At 38.2% G+C, this 27832-nt stretch overlaps 1 protein-coding gene across 13 annotated transcripts in view; it reads left to right on the forward strand.

Moving 5' to 3' along the window:
- The window catches only part of PLCB4 (phospholipase C beta 4), a 419941-nt gene that overhangs the window by 229849 nt on the left and 162260 nt on the right, over positions 1-27832 (forward strand). For 11 of the 13 annotated variants that reach the window (XM_040447668.1, XM_040447664.1, XM_040447672.1 and 8 more), the window contains one exon: positions 24652-24750. In XM_040447668.1, coding sequence (XP_040303602.1) covers positions 24667-24750 — 84 coding nt within the window. In that variant the 5' untranslated portion in view covers positions 24652-24666. Of the gene's footprint in view, positions 1-10430; positions 10493-24651; positions 24751-27832 lie in introns of all 13 variants that reach the window. The other 2 variants (XM_040447674.1, XM_040447675.1) reach the window with 1 other exon arrangement.

Below are 27832 nucleotides of genomic sequence, written 5' to 3' on the forward strand. Positions count from 1 at the left end.
TGATGTTGCTAAAGTCCTTTAAGTCCTTGCTAACGTTTTAAGTCCTTGCTAAATATCATAGGTAACTGACTTTAATTTTATTATTCTCCTCTACTCATATCCTGGATGGCTTTGCTAGCTTATTGCTCCCTTATGATTTTTTTCTGAATTCCTTTAACTCATCCTCAGAACTTCTTAATCCTTTTAAATAGCTTTTTTACATAATATAACTAAAATGTGCACATACTGCCAGAGCCATATAGAGTCAACTCTCACGCCACCCATCCTTGTCTAGCAGGTGTATCAGTTAGCATTTGCTATGTAACAGATCACCCCAGAATTTTGTGGATTTAAAAAACAATTGTGTTCTTTTCCACAATTTTGTGTATTCATTTGGAGGTGTTACTAGTCTTGGCTGGCTCAGCCAGGACTGGATGGTCTGGGATAGCCCCAATCATGTATTTATTTGGAATGTCAAACAGGATAACTGGTTTGACGGAGGCTTCTCTCCATATGGCCTCTCCTCTTCCAGCAGGCTTTCTTAGTCTTTTAACATAATAGTCTCTGAGTTTCAAAGAGAAACAAGAAAGAATACCCCAGTGTGGAAGGGCTGTACGTGCTTTTCATGTGTCTGATTTGCAGCAAAGCAAATATAGCTCATATGCTATTAATTCTTGAGATACATTCTTTTGATATTAATTCTTGAGATAATTCCATGGGATATATTCCTTCTAAAACTGAGTCCTATGTTAATGTATTGCCTGTATTATAATTTAGGCTCTCAAAAGGATAGTTTTTAGACTAAGTCTAGACTACTTAAATGGTTTTAGTAAAACCCAACTAACTGTATGTTATAAATAAAAATAAGCAATTGTCTAACTTAAAATGGCCTTCCTGTCATATGGCTTCACATGGGATGATGCAGAGGGGGGTAGGCATTGACTTTCTTGGTGAAAAAACAACCCTCATGAAGATACTTTGTTTTTTGCAGACTTATTTTCTATAAAGAAAACCATCAAGCACAAAGAGTGCTTAAGTGTGGTAGAAATACTTAAAAAAATATTACAACAGTAACAATAAACATAAACAATGGACAACTTTTTAGAAGTATTTAGAAATACAGTTACAGTCAATCTCATGGAATTATTTTAACCAAGCCAAACCAGCCTTGTTATGAACATACTCATTTCTTTCCAGGGTAATTTGGTTAGAACTGAGTTACTGGTTTCATGTGACTAGCTTTGGGCTGTTGTATGCATTTTTGGTCAAAGAAAAAATTGAATTATCATTTTTACTTGCAGTGGCCCTCAGTACATAAAGCCTGATGTTCGGTCCCTTTGCACAATGTAGTCCTCCTAGTCCTAGAATTCATAGAAAATTTAGGGGTTGGCAGAGGCTAGAATGCTCTGCTAGCAGCGAACGGCTGCTAATAGAATCCATGTCTATTATGAAATAATTCCTTCAATAATATATAGGGAGCTGCATTGTTCCCAGAGCCTTCTATGTATGTCATCTCGTCTACCTTTGGGAACCCCTTCAGAATGACATGCATGACCATCTTCAGACGGGGAAATTTCTTGAAGAGTGATTTGTGGAATTCTCCTTTGGTTTCATGATAATTGGTTGAATCCGGTCTTAAAATTAGTCTTTTCCTCTCTGAGTGCACTCTTGCCCACTGGACTGAGTCCGTGTGTCTCATGTAATTGTGAGCTCCCCTGTGTAGGTGTGTGTATTGAGGCATATCTAAAAATAGGCTGGAGTTTAGGGTTTCGAGCTTCTTCCCTCCTCCCACCCCATTTACTATGTATTTTTTGGACGCAGCTGCCTTCATTTGGATTTAATAATTAAGTAGGCTGAAAATATAAGTAACCTATAAACATATTTGGTATGTATCTCTGCCCATAAACGCTCACACTTCAGAAAACTTTTGCAGAAGTGAGTCCTTATTTGGCATATTGGGAGGATGTTACAGCTATGAGGGAAGAGGCTGATTTAAGTTTGGAAGGTAGCATTTAGGGGAGATTCTTTGGTGTCTGGTTCTGCATCCTTAGCATCCATTTCTGCAGGCTTAAAGCCTTTGTGCTCGTTGCCTAAGAATAGCTGAGAACTATTCCATTCTTTTGACCATAAAGGGAAATGTCAGTTCTGTAGTCAATCATTTAAGCTTTGGAATATGATCTACTGCTTTGCAGAGAACTATGAAGGCACCGTGGAGTACTACATCTACTTTAAAACACAGCCACAAAATGCAGTGAGAGTCCAAAGTCTTTAAGACTACGGGAAGGAGGTCATCATGAGTCATGACTTTACAGAGAGAGGATTCAGATCGACTGTTCAAATCTATAGGAAACTAAATAGAAGGGAGGGCCTGAGGTCCAGTGAGAGGTTGTTTTCATGAGCCCTCAGCATCTGTGTATACACTTCCCATCACTAGAATCTGTATATTCATGTAACCAGGAATGCTTCCATAGCATCTTCCTGGGCACAGAGCTGTGGGCCAAGTGATGTCTTCAATCTTATGCCTGGAGTCAAAAAATGACTCTACTTATGGGGCATCTGGTGAAACTGTGGGTGCTCTGTAAATTTCAGGAAGTGCTTTTCACTCACCAGGGAGCATCATCATTTTCCAATGTGTTTGTTACCAATGAATATTTTATTTAAAAAAAACCAAAAAACAAAAAACTCTGACAGTAATTTCACACACTGCTGGAGAACAGGCTTCTGCTGTTTGATTATATCAGATAAACCTTACACCTTCCCTGAAATATAGGAGTTAAAGAACTTAAGGCAGCAGACTCACCTGACTCAGGTATAGACCTAAAAGACTTTCTCTGATTAATCATCAGGAATTCATAGATGAAAATATTAGGAGACAGAAGGGACTAGGAGGATAACTCACATTATTATTGGCACTTGAATTAGAATTTGTCTTAAAAATACCAATTTACTTTGATAAATGCTACCCAGGCCTTAACTGTGTTTGTGGCTGATTCCTTTGTGAAATGAAAGCGTCAATGCACAATGAACTGTTCTGATTAGCTGCTTCACAGGTTTAGAATATATTTAAAGCTAATCTTCAAGAACTAATATGTAATGATGCTATTTTATTTTTATGAACCATGGTTTTATATCCCACTGTTTATCTGATTTGAAATGGTTGTAAATGTTTGCAGAACGTTAATATTGAACCATGCCAAAACCTTAATAAACTTAGTCTTGAACTAATATTTCAGGCTCATGTGGGATTTCTGTATGCTAAAATAGTTTTTAATATTGCAGAAATGCAATAGTGACCTTTCCATAAAACCTTAATAAAATTACTTTGTGATATAAACTGCAGAACAGAGGGGAACTTTCTTGAATGAGACTATGCATGATTTATCTGCATTTCGTGGTTTATCTTCTATCTCATTTCTTCAGATCCCTTGTGTTTTTCTTTCCCTTTAGCCAAACAGTGATTTGAATAATTTAAACTAGAGAACAGATACAGAATTTTCAAAGACATGTTTTCCCTTTGCACCAGTGTCATTTACCTGTTGCTGATGTACCAGTTGTCTTGATGATTCTAATAGTCTCCATGCTGTTTAAAATAAGTAAACAAGATAGAAAATTTCACCCATAAGTTTCAGGTATTTAATATTGAAAATACAATTGGGCGTCACACATAGCTGCTGCTTAGCAAAGCAGTGTGCATTGGTTTTATGACAAGTGTTGAGTAAGAATAGCGTGCCAGTTTATAAAATTAAAGTGATGGATGTTTGGCAAACAAACTGCACCTTCTCAAAATTGAAATGTTGGCCAGTATCCTGAAATTGAAATTCTTTGTTTCCCAGAGACTGGCATACGAATGACCAAAAATGACCAAAATCAGAAGCCTGTAGCTTGGGCTTTATAATATATTTTGTTCTAGTTTAGGGTGGAAAAGGTCTTAATTAAGTGTAGTCACTGTGAATCATTGTTTTCTAAACTGCTTTCTGTGGTCTTTTTGATGGCTTGGCTCTTGCAAGAGTCTTTCAAGTTCACAAGTCAAAGACAAGATGATGGCTGTTTAAGTAGAAAGTTGTGTTTTTTATTAGTTCCAAAACTATTTGCAAATACAAAATTGTACAAGCATTTCCCAGTCATTCTGTATCTGTTTATCACTTGAATTTTAACCAATATTCGTATACAGAATAACATCAGAAAGCATTTCACTGCATACTTGCAGTTGAGAGAATGTTCAGACTACTTTGGGTCAGAAGAATCTGGAAAAGGGCTGATAAGATCTAGAGATGGACTAACCCTACTTTATTTTCTGAAAAGTCACTAGAGGGCATTTATTCCCATCTCACTCAGTGCAACAATCCTTTTACAACTTCTAAGAACAGAGGTTGGTGGGAATGCAAATTGGTGCAGCCACTCTGGAAAGCAGTGTGGAGGTTCCTCAGAAAATTAAAAATAGACCTACCCTATGACCCAGCAATAGCACTGCTAGGAATTTATCCAAGGGACACAGGAGTACTGATGCATAGGGGCACTTGTACCCCAATGTTCATAGCAGCACTCTCAACAATAGCCAAATTATGGAAAGAGCCTAAATGTCCATCAACTGATGAATGGATAAAGAAATTGTGGTTTATATACACTATGGAATACTACGTGGCAATGAGAAAAAATGAAATATGGCCTTTTGTAGCAACGTGGATGGAACTGGAGAGTGTGATGCTAAGTGAAATAAGCCATACAGAGAAAGACAGATACCATATGGTTTCACTCTTATGTGGATCCTGAGAAACTTAACAGGAACCCATGGGGGAGGGGAAGGAAAAAAAAAAAAAGAGGTTAGAGTGGGAGAGAGCCAAAGCATAAGAGACTGTTGAGAACTGAGAACAAACTAAGGGTTGATGGGGGGTGGGAGGGAGGAGAGGGTGGGTGATGGGTATTGAGGAGGGCACCTTTTGGGATGAGCACTGGGTGTTGTATGGAAACCAATTTGACAATAAATTTCATATATAAATAAAAAAAATAAATAAATAAAACAAAAAAAAATAAAATAAAATAATAAAAAAAAATAAATAAAATAAAAAAAAAAAGAACAGAGGGACATCTCAGTCCTTAGATGATGAGAAGTGTCTACTCTGAAACCTGAAAATTCACACTTTTCATTGTTGAATAATTTTCCTGATACTGATTTAAAGTTACATTCCTTTTTTTCAAAATATAAGTTATTGTCAAGTTGACTAACATACAGTGTATATAGTGTGCTCTTGGTTTTGGGGGTAGATTCCTGCAATTCATCGCTTACATACAACGCCCAGTGCTCACCCCAACAAGTGCTCTCCTCAATGCCCATCGCCCATTTTCCCTTCTCCCCTACCACCCCCCATCAACCCTCAGTTTGTTCTCTGTATTCAAGAGTCTCTTAGGGTTTGCCTCTCTCTCTGTAACTATTTTTTCCCCTTCTCTTCCCCCATGGTCTTCTGTTAAATTTCTCAAGTTCCACATATGAATGAAAACATATGATACCTGTCTTCCTCTGACTGACTTATTTCACTTAGCATAACACTGTCCAGTTCCATCCATGTTGCTGAAAATGGCAGAATTTCATTCTTTCTCATTGCCAAGTAGTATTCCATTTTATATATAAACCACATCTTTATCCATTAATCAGTTGATGGACATTTAGGCTCTTTCCATAATTTGGCTATTGTTGAAAGCACTGCTATAAACATTGGGGTTCACATGCCCCTATGAATCAGCACTCCTGTATCCTTTGGATAAATTCCTAGTAGTGCAATTGCTGGGTCGTAGGGTAGTTCTATTTTTAATATTTTGAGGAACCTCCACACTGTTTTCCAGAATGGCTGCACCAGTTTGCATTCCCACCAACAGTGCAAGAGGGTTCCCGTTTCCTAAGACCACTAATCTTTGGTACATAGTTTTTCCTCTGAATGAACACAGAATATCTCTATTACTCTGTCTTCCATATGAGTGAGTGTCAATACATGCCATCTGTCAGAATGGGGATTGCATTGGTATTGGACCAGCAGTTCATGGTCATTGTTCTTTCCCAGCTCCATCACTAGGGCTGTGGGACTCAGCCCAGTTCACTGGTTCTTGCCTTCTGTTCCCACCCAGTTATAGGAAGAGCTTAGATTGACTCTGAAATCTCTGGAAACTTCTTTTATTAATTGTTGCTTAAATGGCATGACTTCCTTCACCAACTCCTCTGTTTTGTTGATATGCTTCTTAAAATTGTGACATTGAATTTACAAAATAGTGCAAAGCAGTGGCAGGATCTGAGAGAGTTGGCTGAGATTGTTCTAGCCATTCATCGATTTCTTGTCTTTCCCAGATCCCATTAGGGTACAAACAATGACCTCTTTACTATTAGCTCATGAAGACTGTCGTTCACTGAAAGTTCAGATGGTTTTCATATAAAAAAGCCAGTGTTTAGAAGTTTTTAATACATTATTTTAATAAAGAGTGTTATGTTAGTTTCAGGTGTACAATAAAGTGATTCAACAACTCCCTACATTACCTAAGTCCTCATCATGACAAGTGCACTCCTTAATCCCCATCACCTATTTAACCCATTCCTCTACCCAACCCCCCTCTGGTGACCATCAGTTCTCTATAGTTAAGAGTCTGTTTCTTGGTATGTCTCTCTTTTTCCCTTTGCTCATTTGTTTTGTCTCTTAAATTCCACATATGAGTGAAATCATATGGTATTTGTCTTTCTTTGACTGACTTATTTTGCTTAATATTTTACTCTGTAGGTCTATCTATGTCACTGCAAAAGGCAAGATTTCATTATTTTTTATGGCTGAATAATATTCCATCTGACACACACACACACACACACACACACACACACACACACCCCACACACATACACATATCCCACACATCTTCTTTATCCACTCATCAATAGATGGACACTTGAGCTGCATTTGGCTATAAATATAAATAATACTGCTATAAACATAGAGGTGCATGTATCTTTTTGAATTACTGTTTCTGTATTCTTTGAATAAATACCTATAGTGCAGTTACTGGATTGAAGGGTAGTTCTCTTTTTACCCATTTTCCACAATGGCTGCACTGGTTTGCATTTCCACCAACAGTGCATGAGGGTTCTTTTTTCTCTGTATCCTTGCCGAAACCTGTTGTTTCTTATGTCGGCTTTTTTTTTTTAATTTGGTCCTGTAGGTTTGTTGTTGTTGTTGTTGTTGTTGTTGTTTAATCAACATGAAGATCTTTGTGTTGATTACTCTTACATGGATCTTGATAGTTTGACTCATTCTTCCAAGCAATCGTTTTGTAGTAGTGAGCTCAGCTGGGACATATCAGGACATCTAAAGTGCTAGGAGTGCTGGTGGAGATGTCGTAGGAGGCAAATGAAAATGAGGAGTGGAATTCTGGAGAGGACCAAAGAACAGTGATATTGCAGAATCACCACTGGAGGGAGAATGAGAACAAACAAGGATGGAGGACAAAAGTGGGAAACCAGGATGAGTTGCCTATAGGGTGATGGTAGAGGTTAAATTCTACAGAGATTAAGAAATCTCAGGAACGAGATAAGGATACTACATGTAAAGCCTTAAAAGTCCAGCTTCTCAAATGTCATTTTGGACAGAATATTTAACATAGATTTCATATTTTAAAATACTTACAGAGAATTGATAGTTAGGAAATGGTCATATGGAGCACAGCTTATTTTTACTATTTAAAGAAAATTGGCCATGGGAGTGTGTGACATAGATGGCCAACATATGCCTTAATGGTAAGTGTTCCTGTCTTTTAAACTTCAGATGTTTTGTCCACAAAACCTGATTTAACTCATTCATGTAATGGCCATAATTGAATCCTATTTCCTTTCCCGTTTTACCTCGAGGGTTGGTTTCAATTAGGGCAGAAGAAAAATAAAAATATTTATCATGGCTTAGTCACATTTGTGATTTTATTTGAGTAAAGCATAGGCAACCACATAAATTTTATTAAAATGCCCACCACGAATATTCCAAAATAGCGCTGTAGGCCAACTAATGTCATGGACTAAGTGGTTAGATTTTGATGTTTTGATAATACTAAGTTTTCTCTATCACATTTAAAAGACTCTAAAAACAGAGCTAAGCATTAAAGATAACAGTGATCTTTTTAAAGTGGAAATTATGAAAACATTTAAAAATAAATGCAAGAAACTTGAATTCCATTTTCTTTTAGATAACCAAAAATATCTCCTGATTTGGAAGCTGGAGTAACAAGGATCTGTGTGGGGTGAATTTGAAATGAGAAGTTGGATATTGACAGTAGTATAGGCATCTCCTTTATGGAGGTAGTCCTTAGTTTTGGTTGAAGTACTTCTTATTAAAATATCTTATTAAATACAATCCCAAGAAGAGATGACTTTCCCTCATTTGGGTTGGAGGCCATATATTCAAAATGTTTTACTGAATTTAAGGAACTTTCATCATGAGGATCAAGGTCAGACAGTGAGAGTTTAAAATCAAAAGGCTTAAGTGCTAGTTCTTAACCATAATTTGAGACAATCTAAGCTTTCTGAGCTCCACTTTCCACACTCTGCATTTGAGTTATGATTTCCAACTTAGAGAGTTTGTGAATGTACTTGGTAAAATGTAACTATCACATGGATGTCCAGCGCCCTTATTTTGAGAGCTTTGTGAAGCTTGGCGGGTCACCACGTTAGCCCCCAGCACCTGCATTCAGAGCTGAGTTGTGACAGGAGCCACGTTCATATCTCATTACTTAAGGACGTCCTCTTCTCTTGCCTAATGAGAATGTCATTTTCCTCCTCCATGGGTCAGGCTGTTGACTTCTTCCTGGTGTCTTTGAAACTTGCCTGAAATCTTGTAGCATTTTAAAATATGCTGGGTCAAACTTTACCCCTTAAGAAACAAAATAATTGATTGCAGACACATGGGCCCAAATGATTTTCAGCAATTTTGCTTATTAGTGTGGACACGGGGTGGGGGGGGAGGGGGTGGAATCCGAGGGTTTGTCTAACAAAGGGGCAGGGAATTTCATTCAAGGAGCTCCGTTTTTGCTCTTTTTCCCAGCCTGCTGATATGGCTTGAATTAGAAGTTGGAGACATTTGCTAAAATAAAATACAACATGAACCCTTGGGAATTGCTTCACATCCTACTTTTCTGACCTCTGATCTCCTTCCCATTGCCTCTGGGCTTTGTGAGAGTGAGGGATGTTTTTCAGTTTCTATATAAGCAATGGAAGCAAACACATTTTAAAATAATCCAGTAAAAGCACACATCGTATGAAAGGAACAATTATTTGAAGGCCGTTGACCTTACCAGAATTGGGCAAGCATTTGGCATCTTTAAAGTCTGCTTTGCTACTGAAGAGCTGTTCTAGAAATGTCAGCGTGTCATTACCTTGTCAGTTGCTCTTCAATACACAATAGTAATACATTGTTTTTAATCTTATTTGGAGCCATTTGAATGTGGCTTTAATTTTGGGAAATAAAATCTATTTCAGGAGGACATACAGGGCTTTTAAATAACATCTACATTTATTTGAAGCCCAAGTAATGTTTAATCAAACCAACTGGAGCTAGAAGTGTTCAGAAAAATGACTGCTTCAGCCCCTGAGACTGTTTGAGTCTCCTTACAGGCAAGGAAATGAAGGCTCTGAGAGCTTAGGGGCTTCCTCAAGGACACGCAGCTAGTTGGGGCAGAGATGGGACCGGAATTCAGGTCATCCATGTCTGACCACCCTGCTCTTTCTAGACCCACAGGCTATACAGGTGCTATTAATTTAATATTGATTGTGGAAGTAATGAAATCTATAATTCAAGTCAGACCCAGTTTTTCGGGTGTGGCCAAATTACTTAACCATAAAATTTGGATCATACTAATTAGAAGACCTATTAGAAGACCTGTTTCAAGTGGTGTGAACGTTGGTGCTGGTGAATGGCAGTGAAACATGAAGCGTTCAATCCCTGCTGACCTATCAGACAAAGCCAAAGACAGTGTATGTTCTAATACGTACACGTAGTTTGGTTTTTTGTATTTTTTTGTTTTTCTAAGTAAACTTGACATCCAATGTGGGGCTCGAACTCACGATCCTGAGATCAAGAGTGGCATGATCTACCGACTGAGCCACCCGAGTGCCCCTGAGGAATAGTAGTTTCTATGTGCCCTCTCACAGAAACCAACACACGGTAAGTTTTCTGCCTCGTTGGAGATCATGGCTAATTATGACACCACATCTGGAAAAAAGGAAACCAAAATCCTGAAAATATGACCGTTCTCTTACAAATGAACTGAGATTAGAGATTTTTGCTTCCTTTTCCTTTCAGACTTCTTATATAAAAATTGCATAAAAAACAAAGAAGAAAGGTTTGTGGGTCTTTGAAAGAATTTGCACAAATAGAAAAAAAATCAACCTTCTAAAACCTTAAATTCCAAGTAACTGTTTTTCTCACTATCTCTAGGAGTTTCATCTCTGTCCTTAGTTTAAGCATTTGAAGAGTGGAGATGGAACAGTTTTGAACATGTAAGTAAGGAGGTCATTGAATTTGTGTGAGATTTGAGTTTATTTGGGTTAAATCTCTTTGACCACAGGTTATTTTCAAGTCGGGTAGTACCTCTGTGTGTGTGAATATTGTAAAAGCTGTTAAATTTGGATACCTTTTAGCTCAAAACCTAAGGAAACATATTTTCTCCTTTTATGGTCTGGACTCCGCTCCAATATACGCAGTCCTAGGCTTTATCCTCTTCTTCTGACTCCTGTGTAATAATAGCAAAGGCCTATTTATAAATTTGCTTGGAGAACACTTAAATATCAGGAATCTTGATTAAATTTAAGAGCTCGTTGTCTCTATGTGTTTATTTTAATAGGAAAATAGTTTTTAAAATAAAGGATTTCTCAAGCCCTTGAATTGGCACCTGCTCCTAGTCCAAAGCAGTTGCCCTGTTTTTGTGAAGTCCTGTCTTGCAGTCCTCAGACTTATCCCATACACCTGCCTGAGGCAACATTCAGATAGATTATTCAAGCAAGGATAAAATAAAAATCTTTCCTTTGAAACACTCAGATAATCAAGGCAAGGTGAAACCTCTAAAGAGAGCTTTTTTTTTTCTCTTGACATGTATGATTCATATCGGTGATGCTTTGCCTAGTAATTATGGCAGAGCCATTCCAAGGGCAAATGAAGGGCAAAGTATGGAGGACTGGGCATAAGAGAGAGAAGGATCTTATGAGCAGTGGGGTAGGGTTTCCTCTAAAGAGGCAAGCTCTGTGGAAAAGAAAACCACATACCCCCTGAGAACATGTCTAGGGTGCGTCCCCACCTTTGAGGACCCAGGTGCCAATCTGGGCCGTCCTCAAGCTGACCTCAGAGGTCAGAACTTAAGGATGGGACCCAGGAGAGGTGAGGTTAGGATGTACAGTCAGCCAAGAAGTGATTCATAGGCTCAACCAGCTGCAGAACCAGGTGAAGAACGGAAACTCATTCTACAGACTGAGTTCCAATTGGGCACCAATGGGGGGTCAGGGGGAGAGCAGGGTATGAGTTGGGAACAGGAGCCTGGGAACAGAATTTCAGGATCTTGGAGAAAAGGGCAGGTGCACACAAAATGGTACTGACATGTGCATTTGGGTAACAGGAAAAGACTTTATTGGCCTTGGCCTTGGTTGTTTTTAGGTTTGTTTGGGAGCTCTCTCCTCTACGCATCTCCTCTTGCTCACCCATTCTCTCAAAATAAATAAACATAAAAAATGAGGTTCAGCCATGGAAAGGGAAGAGAAAGATGCAAAGGGCTCAGTATATTTGGGGCAATGAGTTAAGTCTCATAAATCCAGTGAAGAATGTAAGTGGCAAACTGATACTTTTTGAGTTTTTTGAAATGACCCTGCTTTTCAGTGCAGCTACAGGCATGTTTATTCTAGAATCCTCAAGTTGTATTGTTTTGTTGTTGTTGTTCTTGGTTGTTTTCTGTTTTGTTTTTTTTGTTTGTTTGTTTTTTTAAGTAGGCTTCACACCCAGCGTGGAGCCTAACATGGGGTTCGAACTCATGACCCTGAGATTGAGACTTGAGCTGAGATCCAGAGTCGGACACTTAACTGACTAAGCCACCCAGGCTTCCCTAGAACCCTCACGTTCCAATATGATCTTTCTCCTCAGCAGTTTTGTTCATTGCAGCTTCTTAAAGATTGAGTTTTCTGGGTGAATCTTTATTTCCCCAATATTTTTTCTGAGTTTTTAAGAGAAATACTAGCACTTATAGTTTGTAGTTTTCAGGGACCATAAAGGTTTGGGCCAGAAGAAGGAAATATTTAAAGTTATTTGGTAGGTGGCTTCACTGTCTATGTTGTAGATGAAATAAATAGCTGTAGATTAAATAAATCTACATTGTAAATTAAATAAATAGTTGAGTTTTGGGTTATGTCACCCTTTGTTTGCTTTCTTCACGTCACCTGTCACCCTGAACTGGTTTCTTGAGACTTAACCCTTAAGGATGAAGCTTGAAAGAAATGGTTGTAGAAATTACCCATTTACTTAAGGCCAGCTTGGTATCTACTCTTGATCTTGGTGGGAATGTGAGTACCGGGACCCAGAATTTCCATATCCTTGATTTGCAAGGCCTTCTGAAGAGAAGTGTGCATTCTAGGAAAATGGACTGTCTTTATTTCTTACCTGAGCTTCATTCCCAAATGCCTAACAGGTCTTTTTCTCAGTGAGCTAGTCTGGGCCATAGATTAAGATCAAAAGATCCTGTTTTCTCCTCTTCTCTTTCTTTACCTTTTTCCTTTTGGTGAAGACTTGATATAAGGCAGTTGTTCTCAAACTTTACCTGACATCAGAATCACCTAGCCTGCTGGACACAGCATGGATTTTTGGGCCCCACCCCAGATTTTCCAATTCAGAAGGTCTGGGTGGGACCTGAGATTTTGCATTCTAATAAATTCCCAGACGATGTTTACTGACTGGGTACCACACTTTGAGAACCACTGATCTAAGTCTTTTCACTATGCTCCTTCCTTAGTCCCCAAGAGACTTGAGTCCCCACCTTGGCTATCCAGATATTATCATCAGTAGTTTAAAGAGTGTTCTAGTTAAGAAGAAACTAAGCCTGAGGGAAAGGTCAATCCAAACCCCCATTCTCCTAGTTCCCTCCCTGGAGCCGCTGGACCGGAAGCACAAAACTATAGACTGCTACCTTGGCTGCACAATCAAGAACACCATGAATAAGATCCAAGAGAGACTGCTGTTTGTAGAATTTATGTTTGAGCTCCATCTAAACATACCTAAAGTACTTATTCTATCATATTGCCATTTTTTTGTTTGTTTGTTTTCTATTCCTCAGACCTTATCAGGGCCCTTATTGTAGGAGTGAGGAGGGCTGAACTCTTTTGAAACATTGTTGCATGTGACTAATACCTGCTACTAAGGGAGAGGCCGTAAGGGTAAACTCTATACACCACCATATATTCTGTTAGTTCTGGTCTTGAAAAGAGAGACGCATTCTTTCACTTGTGAGAAAGCAAGGGGGATAAAAGCCCAGTCCTTGTTTATAAGTATTTCACATTTGCCTAATTATTTTATTTCTCGGGACTGCTATAGTTCTCGGGGCTGATTAGGTTAATTCTGTTTATCTTACATACTCAGTAGTAATAAAAAAAAAAAACTTTTGCTGTTTGCTATAACCCCTTAGTCATTAAAAACAGGTACTCTATTTCAGAGGCACAAAAGAAATAAAATGCCTTTACTTCGCAGAATTTTTACAGCATGTATAAAAGATAAGTCTTGCTAAAACAGATTTGAAGTTAATTTATATATTCCTTATCCCAGGTTCCTACCACTCACTACATATTTTCATATTATAGAAGGTGAGTTATTTTTCTTATCAAACAAAAATTTCTTTTTTAGAAGCCATGTCTATGATTCAACTGTAAATAAATATCATTAATCTGCAAATTATATCTTTTCTTCTGAAAGATCAAAATACTAGTAAGTCAGGGACTCCCTAAACATTTAGAAATAGGACACCACAGTCCCTAGAGCTCTTAGCTTCTGCCACTGAGTCCTTTTCCCCACAAGGTTGCTCCCGAAAGATGGGCGTCTGGTTGAGCCCTTCAGTGGGAATTAACTGTGTGGAAAGAGGTGAGTAGCAAGGCATCAACAGGTCAGAGAACCCCAGTCACAGACAACTACTTTTAATACAGTTTGAACACTCACCCTATTCAAGGGCTCTTGGGAGGCTGGCACATGAACTCAGATGTCATTTTCAAGGAAATTGTTGTAGGCAAGCAACCAATATCCAAACAGTCTTTTGAAACCAGTTCTTTTCTTGGAAAACTATATACTTCATCATATTCTGATTTATTTGAAAATTGGTCATTACAGACTGAATTATATGTTAGCAATTATTCATTATATTCAAATTAAGCCACTCTTAAATACCCCAGATAAACAAGCATCTTCTAGATTTTTTATAAAATTCTTAAAAATAATGATGCATATAATATTATAAATATCACCTAATACATTTATAAAGGTAGTTCATTTTTGGGGTGCCTGGGTGGCTCAGTCAGTTGAACGTTCTGACTCTTGATATTGGCTCAGATCGAGATCTTACAGTTCAGGGGATTGAGCCCCCTGTTAGGCTCTGTGCTGACTGAGTGTGGAGCCTGCTTAAGATTTTCTCTCTCTGTCTCTACCACCTCTGCCCCTCTCCTCAACTTGTACTCTCTCTCTCTAAAATAAAAAACATAAAGGAAATTCATCTTAATATTTTTATTAATCTATTTTATAATTATTAATTTTAAGAAAGTTATGTTTGCCTTTTATGATTAATGTTGAGCAGGGGGAAATAGAGACAAAGACCAGATGTTTGCTGTTCTCATTTTATTTCTATTCAGTTTGTGTGTTTTATAAACTCCAGGAATTATTTTGAATCAGGTGGCACTTTATCGATAAACGAATTTATTATATATTTATGATAAATTTTGTAGATTTATGGCAATGGCCTTATGTTTTTATTTTTATAGTTCAGAGTTCATTAAAAACTAAATCCAGCATAACCATAATCTGTTTCACTTCCAAATATAAGTAGAGTAGAAATTTTAGACATAATACCCAAGTTTTAATCAGTATTACTAAGTAACTCCTTCCTAAGAACCGGTCATAATTGGTGTGTGTGAAGGCTTCCAATGTACAGTCAAGATTTTAAATGTCGAAAAGAACACTTCACAGTTTTATTTATTAGTTTCTTCCTGCTCTTTGTTCTTACCAGGAATTCTGGTGGAAAACATGGATCTATATGAAGAAAAGACATTTAATGTCTTTTTTCTTTAGCAAGCATTTTTTTCCTGAATACAAAAATTTATAGTCACTATAAGTATTTTAAAACACAGGAAGTTTTAAAATATCATGTAAACTTCTATCACCGAGACATAACTACTATTTGTGTTTTGTATATGTTTTACTAATCTTTTTCTCTTGTTAAAAAATGTGTGTGTGTGTGTAAGCTGTATATAACACATAAAAATTGGGATCATTCTTGGATACAATTTTGTAACCAGCTTTTTTTACCTCCTTAATAATATGTTGAGAGCATTTATATTTGTTTGAGTTGTGACTGTTTTTTAGAAACTCTTCTAAACTTGCTGTTGTTCAGCAAACAACTATTCATTTGAAGCATTATTTTTAATGAGTACAGAATATTGAAATACTGTAGTGTATTTAACCAATTGCTTACTGATACTTATATAAAGAAACTATTTTTCTGCCACTAGCAGCATCACAGTATCTTTGTGCATGGATTTTGTATGCATTTATGTAGGATAAATCTTACCAGTAGGATTATTAGATCAAAGAGTATGGACATTTCAAGCCTATAGAAATGGATTGCAAAATAGTTTTTCACCAAACTGTCAAGAATGCCTTTACCCCCAACCCTCAACAGCATTGCCTATTATCATTTTCTTAATCCTGCAGCCTTTACATGCTTTTTGAAAATGCTACCTAATGGCTTGATGAAAACGGAGGTATTTTTAGCAAAAGGGGAAACTTGTCATTAATGATGCAATATATCAGTGTCAGATTCTCATTTTAAGGAAAGCCATTTATTCAAAAACTCTGGGTGATTAGGTCGCTCAGTCAGTTAAGTGTCTGACTTTGGCTCAGGTCATGATCTCACAGTTCGTGTGTTCCAGCCCCGTATCGGGCTCTGTGCTGACAGCTCAGGGCCTGGAGCCTGCTTCAGATTCTGTGCCTCCCTCTCTCTCTGCCCCTCCTCCACTCACACTCTGTCTCTCTTTCTCTCAAGAAATAAACATTGAAAAATTTTAATAAAAAAATAAAGAACAAAAGCTCTGGGTGATCTGATATAGCTGTCCATCTATTTTTAGAAATAAAAGATATTTTTAGAAATAAGGATATCTTATTTAAAGATTGAAGAGCAAGACGTTGACATGTGCTTGGTAGTCACTAATTGACTTTACGTCAGTGGAAATTTTATCCTAACCCTCGGTGTTCTGGAAAGCAGCTTTAGTTGTTCTGATCATGGGGTCACTTAAGGTCATGGGTTATTTGGTTTAGTGAGATTTGTATGGTTGGATAGGGAAGCAACCAATTCTTAATAGAATATTTTTGTCATAAGGTTAAAGGTAAAAGTTATACTTCAGGAAGTTCATATCTGAGCCATGGTGCATTTTTGTTTGAGAGCTGTATGCTATGTGAAAGCAAGTGATTCATTGTTGAAACAATGAATTCATTTGTTCACAAATAGAAACAAAAAAATGGAGACTGACTTGATTGCTTTGGGGGAAGCTGCAAGGTTTATTTCAAGTTTGTATTTATTGCGGAGGTGCAAATTTGTTAAAAGACCATTGGATCCTGGGAAAGATGTCTGTAGAAATATCTTTATTCCTTTCCTTGGATTGCTGCAAAAAATTACCACAGACTTGTGATTGAAAACAAGAGAAATTTATTCTCTCACAGTTGTGGAGGCCAGAAATCTGAAATGAAGGTGTTTACAGGACCATCTTTCTCCAGGCAAAAGGGGGAATCCATCCCTTGACCCTTACAACTTCCTGTTAAGACTTCTTCCTTCAACACTCCTTGGCTTGTGGTGGCATCTCTCCAGTCTTTGCCTTTGTGGTCACATTGCTTCATCTTCTGTGTGTTAAATCTCCCTCTTCCTCCCTTTTATGAGGACACTTAAGATTGCATTTAGGGCCCACTTGGGTGATCCAAGATAATTTCCCCATCTCAAGATCCTTAACTTAATCACATCTACAACGTCCTTTTTTGCCATGTAAGGAAACACTCAAATTTCAGAGGTTAGGATATTGGGTATCTTTGGGGGGCCATTATTCAGCCTGCCATACCCAGGACCTTAAATAAACCTGATTTCATGTACTTCCCTCTGTTGGCATATGTCCAGAAACAAAAAACTCTTTACCAAAATTTTGACCCAACTGTCTGGGGAGGGGGTGGGGGATGGGCAGAGTTGACTTCATAATCAATCCAGCATATCTGGGATAGGTGAGGTCTCATAAGGCTTGAAGACTACCGTGTAGGTCCGGCCAGGGAGACAAGAGAACAGATTTAAAGATTCAGGGCAGAGTAGGCCAACAAATAGAGCTGTTCTTCCTTAGTTCTTGTCACCTGAATGGATGGAGGGTCATCTCCATGTGAAATGCACATGTCTAACTTGAATATTTTGGTCCCCAATAGCCTGCCTGAGCTCCCTTGTTGGCCTCATACTGACGCTTTCAGTTTCTCATCATCTTCTTTAGAAGGAGCTTTTTACCACTTGCTATGAAGCAAGGCCTTCGAGGACTCCCCTCCTTTCTCGTCCCCTCCACGGTCCAGGGAGCTTTTCCTCTGCAGCCGGTGCAATAGCTAATCTTTTCCAGTTGCATAAGAATTGAGAAACAATGAGACTGTTTAAAAGCCCACTGGCCTCCTTCCAGTAGCTGCTCACTCCAGTGTTTACTCTGGAAAAGGTGCCCAGTTATATATCCATTCTTTGTGTAAATTCTCCTTTACTTCCTGTGTCCCTCAAGGAGAAGGAGGACCTTTCCTGGGAGCAGTGTATGGAGACGTGGTGCTCTAGGGGGGTGGAGGAGGCAACTGAACCTTGAAGTATCTTGTGAGGCCTTAGATGGCAAGCCAGAGAATGGGAGAAGAGGAGGCTTTGGCACGGCAAAGGGAAAGCATTTCTGTTTTATCAGTTAGCTGGTAGGTGGAGCTTTGAGATGGTTTCAAAAAGGACATCATTACAGAGTGGCCATTACCTCCCCTTGCCTTTTAAAACAAGTAACTGTCCTTTTAACTTTCTCTGGAGTTGGCTGGACTGCAACATGTACCTTCATTTGTTCCCATTTTAAAATCAATTACCTGTATCAAACTGCTCTTAAAGGCTTGGCCCACTTTTTGAATCTGTAGGTCAGAGTTGTACCATCTACATAAAATAAGCCAGCCGCTCACTGCCCCTAATGCTGAGCCCAATGAAGTATTTCAGAGGCAGTGTAAAGTACAGCCCCTGCCTGCCAGTTTGAAGTTGGGAAGATTCAGGGTACTTCAGTGTCATTTTGTGAGAATGCCTCTTACCTTGTTCAGAACCCCAGAGCTCTGAAAAAGTAAGCGGTGAAATGAGCTACCAACACCACTGCAGATCTCTTGAGATAAAGGTCTAAAGTGCCTTCTTTCCATCAGCCCCCGCTCAAGTCCTTCACATAATGAAACCATTCTGATGAAGCTGGTAACCAAGGTAGAGATTAATATTTTAGTGGTAAAGACAGTAATGAAATCTGAGAAACATCATGTACTGAGGACTGCATTGTGTGCCCTTTCACTGAAGAGATCCTTGGAGAACCAGTTAAACCAATGAAAGGTGACGAAAGCTGATAGAAGCTTTCTTTTCATTTTTGATATGAGCATTTTATATCAGAAGCCTCTCATTACTATTTTCTTTAAAATAAAACCGAAGGGAAATCTTAAAAGAGATGGTTGGCAGGAGTGAAAAGATGATGGAGCGCCTAAAATTTCGCAAAGAGGAGTGTTTTGCCACTGATTTCTGAAGTCTGGTTTACCACCATCATGTTGTTTTTTCATCTTTCTTTAATGCTATTGTTTAGTTCCCTTGATTATCTTGTTGATTATTCTTGTTACAGATTATTCTTGTTATAGATCCCTGAATAACACATCCATGATAGCCTGAGGGGCATCTGCAGGTCTTTATTGCTCTGCAGATCTGTTTTATGGCATAGAAAGCATGAATGTACATCACTGTACCAGAAGGTTGCTTCTAAGCCACCTCGAGTGAAGGGGCCCTATATGTGTGTGTGTGTGTGTGTGTGTGTGTGTCCGTCCATCCCCAATACAGACACTGGGAAATAGACATGGAAGACACAGAGAAAAGACAAACTGATAGGAACTGAGAGAAGTAGGAAGAGAGACCCAATTACAGTCATTTTGGGGCAGAGTCATGGACCTGACAAAGCATCTCTGCCTTCTCCCATTGTCTGCTGCCTGGCTCATCTTCGTGACTTTATTTACATGGGAAGCCTTGGTGCTAATTAATGGAGGGCTGCTACCTACCTCAGCTGGGCTGGTTAGCATGACCTTCATGCTTTCAACAGCTTTTAGCCTGGTCACTAATGACTAATGGAATCGTTCCTCCTCCAAACAGCAACGATTGCCATTGTGAGGAAGCTACCTCGAAACATGACCTACTATGTTGTTCTTTCTTCTGCTTTAAATTGTTTAGGACTAAAGAATAACTGCATCTGCCTATATGTGGGCTTTTTTTTTTGTTTTCCTTTTTTGAAATTTGCATTCTTATTTACGCAAGCGGCACATAAATGCAGGAATATATTCCTATAATAAAAATGTCCACCACAGAGATCATACTAAAGATACCTTCATTTTCAGCCCCAGTCTTTATGTCCTTCCCAGAAGTAGGTAGAGTCATACATCTCCAGGTTTTTTAATTATTTATTCACATACACAAATACATACGTAGAGAAATATATGGGTTTGTCTTGTGTGTATTTACGTAGGTGGTATTACACTGTTCATATCCTTCTGTAGTTGTGGATTTAGGTAAATGGTATCACACTGTTCATATTTCATATCATTCTGGGACTTACTATTTTTATTGAATGGTATGTGTTAGAGACCTTTCACACTCAGGTTGATTTCAGCTTGCAAGGTATGCTAAGATATGCACGTACCAGACTTCTGTCCTTAATCTCTTTAGCTAGTGAATCACATTGATCTGCTTTCAGTGATGAAATATCCCAAATTCTTCATTTAGCAACATTCTAGGATAGATCTATTCATATTTTAGAATTTTTTCTCTGTGAGAATTGAACTCTAAGGTTGGTTGGTGTTTTGTTAACCTTATGGTGTCATTGTCAGGACCTGATCATGGACTTGTGAAATGAGTCAGGTAGTAATTTACTTTTTTTCTATGTCCTGGGAGAGTGGTAAGTATGTGGGATTTGCCTTTTCCTTGACAATTTGATAGAACTCATCTGTAAACCTGTCTGGGTCTAATCTTTTATGTTTTTCAGTTTTCCAAGGTCACTGTTCAGTTTCTTCTTTTTTGGGTCGACTTTATTTTAACTTTGAAAAACCCATCCACTTTATATAGGTTTTCAGATATCTGGGTTAAAGATATATGTAGTATTAGTGTTTTCTATCCTCTTTGTAATTACACCTCCTTGTTATCATGAACATTGTGAATTTATACTTCTTCCTCATTCTCTTTCTTCACCCATACTTCTCTCTCCCCGACACTTGCCCCAACACTTGCCAAATGTTTACCTAATATATGACTATTCGGAAAGCAATTAACTTTTTATAAAGTTTATTTTGAAAGCGCAAGCATGGGTGGGGGAGGGGGAGAGAGAGAAAATCCCAACCAGGCTCCACATTGATAGTACCTAGCCCACCATGGGGCTCAAATTCATGAACATGAACCATGACATCATGACCTGAGCCGAGATCAAGAGTTGGAGGCTTAACCAACTGAACGACCCAGGCACTGCAGAAAGCAATTAACTTTTACTGATCGTTTTAAAATTATTTTTGGCTACATATGACATCCCTAGATTTTGACGTGTAATGCTCCCACCTTTCATTTTTAAGAAAGGTGTAATTTCTGCTTTGACTTTTCTGCTTAACTCAATTATTTAGAAGTCTGTGTAAGTTTGTGTTTAATTTGTGTATAGATTTTATGCATTCATTAATTTGTAAGTTCTGGCCTAGTTGTGGCTAGTGAGCATGGCCACCTTAACGTCTGCCTTTTGAAAAATGCTGAGGTTTCCTCTGGCCCCATTAAGATTCAATTTTGAGATTTTTATATGTGTGGGGAGTAGCTGCAATATAAAAATAAGTGAAGAACATAGATAATAATACTATATAATAATTACATGTTATATATTGAGGACTCAATGTTATATATTTCATATGTATATATAAAGAGGGAAGGTTATATCTAAACTCAGTATCATATTTAAAATATGTTAAGTCATCTAAATTGTTTTGGTTTGGGGGCACCTGTGTGGCTCAGTCAGTTGGGCTTCCGACTTCAGCTCAGGTCATGATCTCATAGTCTGTGAGTTTGAGCCCTGCATGGGGCTCTGTGCTGACAGCTCAGAGTCTGGAGCCTGCTTCAGATTCTGTGTCTCCCTCCCTCTCTCTCTGCTCCTCCACTGCTCATGCTCTGTCTCTCTCTGTCTCAAAAATAAATAAAAACGTTAAAAAAATTTTTTTTAATTGTTTTGGTTAAACTAGTAAGTGTAATATTCAAATCCTCAATATTCTTGCATTTTTGTTTTGTTCTATTAATTTCTGAGAATTATGGTCTCCTAATGTGTTTGTGACTTTGCCAAATTTCTCTGTATTTTAGCAATTTTTCAGTATATGTTCTGATGCTTTGTAGTCACATGCTTTAATGTTAATGACTTCAATAATTTTGATCATCCCTTTTCTCAATATGATTTATCAGGGTCTCTTGTTTTCCCTGAATCTATTTTGTCTGATACGTTCCTGTGATACCTGCTTTCTTTCCTTCTGAGCATGTACCTGTGAGATCAATTTTTTTCATCCCTTCATTTTTGAGCTTCCTATATCGTTTTTATTTTGTAAATATTTCTGGTAAACAACCATAATGCTACCTAATGTAAAAGCCTCTGAATTTTTTTTTTTTTTTTTGGTAAGTGAAGTTAGCCAATTCATATGTATTATAGAGATATGTTGTCATTTTATTTTGTGTTTTCCATTTATTGTATTATTTTTTAATTTTATTTATTTTTGAGGCAGAGAGACAGAACGTGACTGGGGGAAGGGCAGAGAGAGGGAGATACATAATCCGAAGCAGGCTCCAGTCTCTGAGCTGTCAGCACAGAGCCCGATGTAGGGCTCGAACCCCCAAACTGCGAGATCATGACCTAAGCTGACTGAACCACCCAGGCGCCCCATGTTTTCTATTTATAATGTGTTTTTTTTTCTCTCTCCTTCCCACTTATTTTCTTTTTAAAGGGGACTCCTGTTTCTTTGTTCTATTTTCCCCTCTAATAGTGTGCAAGTTTTACTTTCCATTTTTAATTTCTTACAGAAAAATTCTTAAACTTCTATTTTTCTGCCAACGTATAGATTCTTACATACTTACACGCCACTCCTAAAATGGTTTACCTCCCTTTGATCCATTCTTCCTGCCTTCTGACCACGTCAGCTGCTCCAACCTCTATGCTGATATAATCAGGAATTTGGAAGCTAGATTATGATCATTTCTTTACATTTCTTTTGTATAGTAAGTAAAACTTAAGAGTAAGCTTGCTCTTTTTTTCTTCTTTTTCTCTATTACTTCCCATATCCCTTCTCTATATTTATTTTTCTTCTTGACAGAGGACAATACTATCCCAAATCTTTCAGAGTAGGTCATTAAATCTTTCTGATACCTTGCATGTCCATAAATATCTTTATTTTCTCTTAAAAATTAAAGTTTTATTTGAATGGATACCGATCTCTGGAACTTCGTGTTTTTTGTTCTCCTTGTCACCCAAAGGTATGTCTAGGTGTGTGTATCTTACCCGCCCCCCCCACCAACCCCACCATTTCTACTTCTTGCATCAGTGGATTTTTTTTCAATTGAGGACTCAGATATTCACATTGAGGACTCAAAACTGAACATGTAGATACTCAGATTTCAGAAGTGTTCTTCCACTTTTGCTGTGATTAATCCCATCCTTCTGCTGGCTTTCTTTCCTTGTAATAGAAGAATTTGTTCTGCTGGGTGGGTGGTCAACCTTTGGTTTTCATTTTCCACCTCTCTAAATTTTTCCATTGTGCTTTCTTTTTGTGTTGAGTTCTATGAGAATCCCTTGGCTCACCACTTCATTTGAGTTCTCTTTATAATTCAGGCTCACCTGTTCAGAGTTTGATTTCAACAATCTTTTTTGAAATTACTAGAATATTAAGTTAATTATGTTTTTGGAACTGAATGCACTTTTTCCTTCCACACTTAGCTGTGCTTAAGTCAAAGTCAGGTTCTGTCCATTTGGTTAGCTCTATTTTTTTGGGTGTAAGTTCTATTTATTATGTTTGGTGTCAGTCCTCCATGTTCTTGGCATTGCTTAAATATTTGGTGATTCCTGGTTGGATGCTGACATTTCATTTAAGATGTCCTGCTCACAGCTAGTACAGGTACAGGATGGTGCCTGATGCTAAGAAACACTCACTTTTTCCTGAGTGCAGGCAGCCACCCTGAAGAGTGCCTACATTCTCTTTCAATGTCATACATGCTGCCTGTGCTACAAAGCAGACATTCTGTAGTCCCCTCACTGGCCCAAGTGAGGAAGGGATGAAAGGGTTATTGTGAGAACCAAGAGCAATTAAAAATTCCAGCTCTTCCTCCTTGATTCTGTGACCCATCATCCAGGCATCAACTTCTGTCCATGTATCCACCTTCAGGCTCATAGTGTAGGCTTGTGTAACCATCCACCCCTTTTCAACAGGCCTCTCCTATAAATAGGGTCAGGTTCATGATTTCTTTCTTTTATCTGATGCCATCTGATTAAAATATGTATCTTATTATTTTATATGATGGGAAGAGGGAGGGGAAGCTTCCCAAATGATCACCTCTGGTTGATCACCTCTTTGTTGATATCACAGTTGACCCTTGAACAACATGGGGGTTAGAGGGGCTCCAGCTCTCCACGTGTTCAAAACTTCATACATAACTTTTGACTCCACCAAAACTTAACTGCTGATGGCCTACCATTGACCAGAAGCCTTACCAATAACATAAACAATTGGTTAACACGTATTTTGTATGTTACATGTGGTATATACTGTATTCCTACAATAATGTAAGCTAGAGAAAAAATGTTAAGAAAATCTTTAGAGAAAATATGTTTAAGTACTATGCTATAATTTATTTAAAAAAATCCTTGTATACGTGGATGCATCCAGTTGAAACCCATGTTATTCAAGCGTCAACTATATTTCCCCAGGTTTTGAGACAAGGAGGAGGGAAGATGGAATCAGATGAAATAAAGAAGGAAAAAGAGACATTTTATGGGCTTATTCTGTGTGTATGAAGAAAAGCTTTCACAAACATATAAAGTGATTAACCTTTGATCTTTACTTGTTTTTAAATTTTGTATGCTAATGAGATATTCTTTTTCATTTTTAGGTCTTGAATATAATCATGGCCAAACCTTATGAATTTAACTGGCAAAAGGAAGTTCCTTCCTTTTTGCAAGAAGGAGCCGTTTTTGACAGATATGAAGAGGTAAAGAAGTGTTACTAATTTTTTCTCTCAAAACATTCTTACAATTACTTCATTTTAATTTTAGTATTGAGTAAACAGTCTTTGACATAAGTAAGAGTACCAGTGAGATTTATAAGTTGGAATAGTTGGAAAGAGGCAAGTTTTGAGATATAAGGGTAATGATACTGTAATTTATTGAGCACTTACCATGTGCCAGATACAATAATGATAATGATGCTGTAAATTATTGAGTGCTCACTGTGTGCCAGACAGTCTTCTAAGCACTTGTGTATATTATTGTTTAATTCTTCACAACAACCTTTTAACGTTGTTGCTATTATTGTCCTGGTTTTACAGATGGGTTCATGTAGTAACAGTTGTTGCTTAATGAAGTGCTTTTGGCAGACTTTCCATGCAAAACTTTGTATTTGTTATAAAAGGAATAGTGATTGGACTTTGTGCTAGTCATTTATTTTGCTCTTTCCATTCATGTGGAACAACTGGACCCAAGCTTTGCTTGCCCCTATTTCTGTCATTTATTGTTTGTGCCCTTGCAAGGTGACAGTGGCTCCAGACCTTCTATAGAGCAGGGGCTTGGGGCCACCAATCTGTTCACAAAGTTTAGGTTAGTAAAGTGAAGCCTCATTAGCAATTGTAAGCACATCTTTTTTTCTTAGACTGTACTTGAATTTGAGGTGACTTGAGGGAGAGAAGGTGATGAAGTTGTTCCCTCTGAGGCAAAGTGAAATGTGAAACTTGTTAAGACTTCATGTAAAGTCAGGATCGGTTCCTCTTGTGTGGAGAAGGAGCAACCCTTCTGCCCTGCTGGTGGGAATGCAAATTGGTGCAGCCACTCTGGAAAACAGCACGGAGGTTCGTCAGAAAATTAAAAATGGAACTACCCAGGGCGCCTGGGTGGCTCAGTCGGTTAAGCGTCCGACTTCAGCTCAGGTCACGATCTCGCGGTCTGTGAGTTCGAGCCCCGCGTCGGGCTCTGGGCTGATGGCTCAGAGCCTGGAGCCTGCTTCAGAATCTGTGTCTCCCTCTCTCTCTGCCCCTCTGCCGTTCATGCTCTGTCTCTCTCTGTCTCAAAAATAAATAAAAATTAAAAGAAATGTTTTTTTTAAAAAATGGAACTACCCTATGACCCAGTAATTGTACTACGAGGTATTTGTCCAAAGGATACAAAAATGCTGATTCAAAGGGGCACGTGCGCTCTGGTGTTTATAGCAGTGCTACCCACAATAGCGAAATTATGGGAAGAGCCCAAATGTCCATCCACTGACGAATGGATAAAGGAGATGTGGTTTATGTATACAATGAAAAGAATGAAACCTTGCCATTTGCAAAAAGTAGATGGAACTAGAGTGTATTATGCTAAGTGAAATTAGAGAAAGACAAATATCATATGATTTCCCTCATATGTGGAATTTAAGATACAAAACAGATGAACATAGGGGAAGGGAAGCAAAAACAAGATAAAAACGAAGACAAGCCTCTCTTAAATACAGAGAAGAAATTGAGCGTTGCTGGAGGGGAGGTGGATGGGGGGATGGGCTAAATGGGTGATGGGCATTAAGGAGGGCACTTGTTGGGATGAGCACTGGGTGTTACATGTAAGTGATGAATCACTAGATTCTATTCCTGAAATCATTATTACACTATATGTTAACTAACTTGGGTTTAAATTTTTTTTAAGTCAAAAAAAAAAAAAAGAATTAGTTCCTCTTGAAGTTGGTGAAATGTATGTGGTGGCTAATTGTGCTGGCCCACTCAGCGGTTCAGATTGTCAGGGCTTTTTATAAGGTCTGTGGGCTGGCGTGACTGTACTTGTTGACTTGGTTTTTCCAAACCGTGTATCATAATATCCTCTAGATTTATACATGGTTGCTTTGTAAGTAAACAAAATTGAGAAAGGCAAAGGATTGGCCCCAATGTGGTTACTCTTCCTAGTATTGAATTAAAATATTGAAGTGACAGCTATATGTATGACAAAATTTACTCCTTCCCAGAAGGAACAGCTAGCCACATGCTGCTATAAGAAGAAACAAAATATTCTGCCACCTGGAGGCAACCACTACTAATTCTGGGCAGTTTTCTTTGTCTTTTTCCTATTTCTTTCTCTTTAATCTTTTGAAAATATAAATCAGAACTTGTGATTGCTGTGTTTCAGATGCTTCCATGATTCCCTGTTGTGGAATAAAGCGAACTACAAGGCCGTCCTTAATCTGGGTCCCCCTTCATTCTACAGACTTGTTTCCCACCAGTTTCCTTACACTCTCTGTGTTAGCCATAAAAATCCCCCGGCGATTCCAAGATACTTTTCCGTTACATGCTTTGTGCATGCTGTTCCTTTTTCCAAAATGCACTTGTTCCTCCTAGTTTGATTGGTAAACTCCTCCTCATCCTTCAAAACCCAGTTGAGAAATCTCCACCTCTTTGATACCTTCCTTGAACCATTGAATAAGAATTGGTAACTCCTTTTTGTTACCACTAACCTACCTACCCTTGTACACTATACACTGCATTCACATTTTATTTGTTGTTTTTATGTCTCCTATTGTACTCTGAGTTTCTTGAGGTCAAAGACCACACTTTACTTATCTTGCTGTCTCTGGGGTCTACCAGGACACATGCAACTGCCAAACTCACTGCAGATGTAGCGTTACAAAGGATTTGAGTTAGAAGTGGTTCCAGTGCAGTCTGGTTTTGTTGTTTGTTCCTTTTCTTGATAAGTGAAATGGTGAGGGTACTTGATAATCTTGAAGATCTGTGTGGGGATCTGAGCCTCAACAGATTGAAAATATTAGGACAAGTCGTATGACATTTTTCATCTTTTAATAAAAAAAAAAAATGACCCATGTCAATAGTTTGATGGAGTTCAAACTTAATACAAAGTAAGTTACTGCAATTGGCTACTTGTTTCTACTTTATTCAGTGTGGCCAAGGAAACCCAGGACTGGCTTAGACACATTTACAGGTGCTTCTCCCAAGTAAACCACGTCTAGATCGGGGACTAGAGTCACTAAGATAATAGCCATTGTCCTCTCTTTCTTTTTTATTTTTTTAATTTTTTAAAATTTGTTTATTTTCAAAGAGAGTG

The sequence above is a fragment of the Herpailurus yagouaroundi genome, unplaced genomic scaffold (genome assembly GCF_014898765.1).
Source record: "Herpailurus yagouaroundi ecotype Mexico unplaced genomic scaffold, PumYag 196, whole genome shotgun sequence".
Classification (NCBI taxonomy): domain Eukaryota; kingdom Metazoa; phylum Chordata; class Mammalia; order Carnivora; family Felidae; genus Herpailurus; species Herpailurus yagouaroundi.